This window comes from Boleophthalmus pectinirostris, unplaced genomic scaffold (assembly GCF_026225935.1).
Source record: "Boleophthalmus pectinirostris isolate CB_2022bp ecotype Guang Dong unplaced genomic scaffold, ASM2622593v1 HiC_scaffold_23, whole genome shotgun sequence".
NCBI classification, from domain to species: Eukaryota; Metazoa; Chordata; class Actinopteri; order Gobiiformes; family Gobiidae; genus Boleophthalmus; species Boleophthalmus pectinirostris.
In genome coordinates this window covers 99,918-104,917 of record NW_026571207.1, presented here as the reverse complement: position 1 = coordinate 104,917, position 5,000 = coordinate 99,918, and the positions used below count along the sequence as shown (strand labels likewise).

Genomic DNA, 5,000 nt, shown 5'->3' with positions numbered 1-5,000 from the left:
TTCTCAGTTGTGCGTCCTGTGTGTTGTGTGTGTGTGTTGTTGTTGTGTGTTCTCAGTTGTGCGTCCTGTGTGTGTGTGTTGTGTTGTTGTTGTTGTGTGTTCTCAGTTGTGCGTCCTGTGTGTTGTGTGTGTTGTGTTGTTGTTGTGTGTTCTCAGTTGTGCGTCCTGTGTGTTGTGTGTGTGTGTGTGTTGTTGTTGTTGTGTGTTCTCAGTTGTGCGTCTGTGTGTCTGTGTCTCAGTTGTGCGTCCTGTGTGTGTGTGTGTGTGTGTTGTTGTTGTGTGTTCTCAGTTGTGCGTCCTGTGTGTGTGTGTGTGTGTGTGTTGTTGTGTGTTCTTGTGCAGTTGTGCGTCCTGTGTGTGTGTGTGTGTTGTTTGTTGTTGTTGTGTGTTCTCAGTTGTGCGTCCTGTGTGTTGTGTGTGTGTTGTGTTGTGTTGTGTGTTGTTGTGCGTCCTGTGTTGTGTGTTGTTGTGTGTGTCTCAGTTGTGCGTCCTGTGTGTTGTGTGTGTGTGTTGTGTTGTTGTTGTGTGTTCTCAGTTGTGCGTCCTGTGTGTTGTGTGTGTTGTTTTGTTGTGTGTTCTCAGTTGTGTGTGTGTGTTGTTGTTGTGTGTGTTGTTGTGTTGTCTCAGTTGTGCGTCTGTGTGTTGTGTGTTGTTGTTGTTGTTGTGTGTTCTCAGTTGTGCGTCCTGTGTGTTGTGTGTGTTGTTGTTGTTGTTGTGTGTTCTCAGTTGTGCGTCCTGTGTGTTGTGTGTGTTGTTGTGTGTGTTGTGTTGTTCTCAGTTGTGCGTCCTGTGTGTGTGTGTGTTGTTGTTGTGTTGTGTGTGTTGTGTGTTCTCAGTTGTGCGTCCTGTGTGTTGTGTGTTGTTGTGTGTTGTTGTGTGTGTGTTGTGTGTTGTTGTGCTCAGTTGTGCGTCCTGTGTTGTGTGTGTTGTGTTGTTGTTGTTGTGTGTCTCAGTTGTGCGTCCTGTGTGTGTGTGTGTGTTGTTGTTGTTGTTGTGTGTCTCAGTTGTGCGTCCCTGTGTGTTGTGTGTGTTGTGTTGTTGTGTGTTGTGTGTTCTCAGTTGTGCGTCCTGTGTGTTGTGTGTGTTTGTGTGTGTGTTGTTGTTGTGTGTGTGTCTCAGTTGTGCGTCCTGTGTGTGTGTGTGTGTTGTGTGTGTTGTGTTGTTGTTGTGTGTTCTCAGTTGTGCGTCCTGTGTGTGTGTGTGTTGTGTGTGTGTGTTGTGTGTTCTCAGTTGTGCGTCCTGTGTGTTGTGTGTGTGTTGTGTGTGTTGTTGTGTGTGTGTGTGTTGTGTTGTTGTGTTGTGTTCTCAGTTGTGCGTCCTGTGTGTGTGTGTGTTGTGTTGTTGTTGTGTGTTCTCAGTTGTGCGTCCTGTGTGTGTGTGTGTTGTTGTTGTGTGTGTTGTGTGTTCTCAGTTGTGCGTCCTGTGTGTGTGTGTGTGTTGTTGTGTTGTTGTTGTTGTGTGTTCTCAGTTGTGCGTCCTGTGTGTTGTGTGTGTTGTGTTGTTGTGTGTGTTGTGTGTTCTCAGTTGTGCGTCCTGTGTGTTGTGTGTGTTGTGTTGTTGTTGTGTGTTGTGTGTTCTCAGTTGTGCGTCCTGTGTGTTGTGTGTTGTGTGTTGTTGTGTGTGTTGTGTGTTCTCAGTTGTGCGTCCTGTGTGTTTGTGTGTGTTGTGTTGTTGTGTGTTGTGTGTTCTCAGTTGTGCGTCCTGTGTGTGTGTGTGTTGTGTTTGTTGTTGTGTGTTCTAGTTGTGCGTCTGTGTGTTGTGTTGTTGTTGTTGTGTTCAGTTGTGCGTCCTGTGTGTGTGTGTGTGTGTGTGTTGTTGGTTGTGTGTGTTGTGTGTTGTGTGTGTTGTGTGTTCTCAGTTGTGCGTCCTGTGTGTGTGTGTGTGTGTTGTGTGTTGTGTTGTTGTTGTGTGTTCTCAGTTGTGCGTCCTGTGTGTTGTGTGTTGTGTGTTGTTGTTGTGTGTTCTCAGTTGTGCGTCCTGTGTGTGTGTGTGTGTTGTGTTGTTGTTGTGTGTTCTCAGTTGTGTCCTGTGTGTTGTGTTGTTGTGTTGTGTTGTGTGTGTTGTTGTTGTGTGTTGTGTTCTCAGTGTGCGTCCTGTGTGTGTGTGTGTTGTGTGTGTGTGTGTTGTGTGTTCTCAGTTGTGCGTCCTGTGTGTTGTGTGTGTTGTTGTTGTGTGTGTTGTTGTTGTGTGTGTTGTGTGTTCTCAGTTGTGCGTCCTGTGTGTTGTGTGTGTTGTTGTGTGTGTTGTGTTGTTGTGTGTTCTCAGTTGTGCGTCCTGTGTGTTGTGTGTGTTGTGTGTGTTGTGTGTTGTTGTGTGTTCTCAGTTGTGCGTCCTGTGTGTTGTGTGTGTTGTTGTTTGTTGTGTGTGTTCTCAGTTGTGCGTCCTGTGTGTTGTGTGTGTTGTGTGTGTTGTTGTGTGTTCTCAGTTGTGCGTCCTGTGTGTGTGTTGTGTGTGTGTGTGTGTGTGTTGTGTGTTCTCAGTTGTGCGTCCTGTGTGTGTGTGTGTTGTTGTGTGTGTGTGTGTTCTCAGTTGTGCGTCCTGTGTGTGTTGTGTTGTTGTTGTTGTTGTGTGTTCTCAGTTGTGCGTCCTGTGTGTGTGTGTGTTGTTGTTGTTGTGTGTGTTCTCAGTTGCGTCCTGTGTGTGTGTGTTGTGTTGTGTTGTGTTGTTGTGTGTGTTCTCAGTTGTGCGTCCTGTGTGTTGTGTGTGTTGTTGTTGTGTGTTTGTTTCTCAGTTGTGCGTCCTGTGTGTGTGTGTGTTGTGTGTTGTTGTTGTGTGGTTCTCAGTTGTGCGTCCTGTGTGTTGTGTGTGTTGTTGTTGTTTGTGTGTTTCAGTTGTGCGTCCTGTGTGTTGTGTGTGTTGTGTGTGTTGTGTGTGTGTCTCAGTTGTGTTGTTGCTCAGTTGTGCGTCCTGTGTGTTGTGTGTGTTGTGTGTGTGTGTTGTGTTGTTGTGTGTTCTCAGTTGTGTGTGTGTTGTGTGTTGTGTGTCTCAGTTGTGCGTCCTGTGTGTTGTTGTGTGTGTTGTGTTTGTGTGTGTCTCAGTTGTGCGTCCTGTGTGTGTGTGTGTGTTGTGTTGTTGTGTGTGTCTCAGTTGTGCGTCCTGTGTTTTGTGTGTTGTTTGTTGTGTGTGTTTCTCAGTTGTGCGTCCTGTGTGTGTGTGTTGTTGTTGTTGTTGTGTGTTCTCAGTGTGTCCGTGTGTGTTGTGTGTGTTGTTGTTGTGTGTGTGTTGTGTGTGTCTCAGTTGTGCGTCCTGTGTGTTGTGTGTGTGTGTGTTGTGTGTTGTGTTGTCTCAGTTGTGCTCCTGTGTGTGTTGTGTGTTGTGTTGTTGTGTGTGTGTGTGTTCTCAGTTGTGCGTTCTGTGTTGTGTGTGTGTGTTGTGTGTGTTGTGTGTGTTGTTGTGTGTGTGTTGTGTTGTGTGTGTTCAGTTGTGCGTCCTGTGTGTGTGTGTGTGTTTGGTGTGTTGTGTGTTCTCAGTTGTGCGTCCTGTTGTTGTGTGTGTTGTGTTGTTGTTGTGTTCTCAGTTGTGCGTCCTGTGTTGTGTGTGTTGTGTTGTGTGTTGTTGTGTGTTCTCAGTTGTGCGTCCTGTGTGTTGTGTGTTGTTGTTTGTGTGTGTTGTGTGTTCTCAGTTGTGCGTCCTGTGTGTTGTGTGTGTTGTGTGTGTGTTGTGTTGTTGTGTGTTCTCAGTTGTGCGTCCTGTGTGTGTGTGTAGTTCTCGGACAGCGAGTGTGCGAAGAAGGCGATGGAGCAGTTGAACGGGTTCGAGCTGGCGGGACGTCCCATGAAGGTGGGTCATGTGACCGAGCGCACGGACCCGATGCTCGCCTCGTCTTTCCTCGACAACGACGAACTGGAACGAACGGGAATCGACCTGGGCGCCACGGGACGCCTCCAGCTCATGGCACGCCTGGCAGAGGGTGAGAGCGCGGTCAGAGCGGGGTCAGAGCGGGGGTCAGAGGAGGGTCAGAAGGGTCAGAGGGGGTCAGAGTGAGGGTGAGAGCGGGGGTCAGAGGGTTGAGAGGGGGTCAGAGAGGCGGTCAGAGGGGTCAGAGGCAGAGGGGGGTAGAGCGAGGGTCAGAGCGAGGGTCAGAGGGGGGTCAGAAGAGGGGTCAGAGCGGGGGTCAGAGGGTCAGGGGGGGTCAGAGCGGGTCAGAGGGTCAGAGCGAGGGTCAGAGGGAGGGTCAGAGCGGGGTCAGAGTGAGCGTCAGAGGGAGCAGAGCGTCAGTCAGAGCAGAGCAGCAGAGAGGTCAGAGCAGAAGGGTCACGAGGGTCAGAGAGGGTCAGAGCGAGGTAGAGAGCGAGGTCAGTCAGAGTTCAGAAGCAGAGAGGTCAGAGGAGAGTCAGAGGGAGGTCAGAGAGTCAGAGGGAGGTCAGTCAGACGAGTCAAGCAGAGGGAGGGTCAGAGGTCAGAGCAGACAGAGCGAGGGCAGAAGGGAGGAAGAGAGGTCAGAGGGAGGGTCAGAGGGGCGCAGAGGGTCAGAGCGGGGGTCAGAGCGAGGGTCAGAGGGAGGGTCAGAGCGGGCAGAGCGAGGGTCAGAGGTCAGAGGGTGAGGGGTCAGAGAGGGGTCAGAGTGAAGGGTCAGAGCAGTCAGAGAGGGTCAGAGTCAGAAGCGGGGTCAAGAGAGAGGGTCAGAGGGAGGTCAGAGTCAGAAGATCAGAGTCAGAAGAGCAAGCGAGGGTCAGAGAGGGTCAGAGGGAGGGTCAAGCGAGGGTGAGCAGAGCGGGCGCAGAGTCAGGGGAGGGTCAGAGGGGTCAGAGTCAGAGGGGTCAGAGGAGGGTCAGAGTAGAGAGAGGGTCAGAGGAGGTCAGAGCGAGTCAGAGAGCGAGGGTCAGACGGGCGGTCAGAGTCAGAGCGCGTCAGAGGGGGAGGGTCAGAGAGGGAAGGCGGGTCAGAGGGGGTCAGAGCGAGAGAGCGGGGTCAGAGGAGGGTCAGAGCGGGGGGTCAGAGGGAGGTCAGGGGGGGTCAGAGGGGGTCAGTGCGGTCAGAGCGAGGGTCAGTGCGAGGGT

At 50.9% G+C, this 5,000-nt stretch overlaps 1 protein-coding gene across 4 annotated transcripts in view; it reads left to right on the top strand.

The window, feature by feature from the left end:
- Positions 1-5,000, top strand: part of LOC110173967 (RNA-binding protein 39-like) — a 24,647-nt gene that overhangs the window by 9,922 nt on the left and 9,725 nt on the right. For all 4 annotated transcript variants that reach the window (XM_055159407.1, XM_055159408.1, XM_055159409.1 and 1 more), the window contains exon 7: positions 3,706-3,910. In XM_055159407.1, coding sequence (XP_055015382.1) covers positions 3,706-3,910 — 205 coding nt within the window. The remainder of the gene's footprint in view (positions 1-3,705; positions 3,911-5,000) is intronic.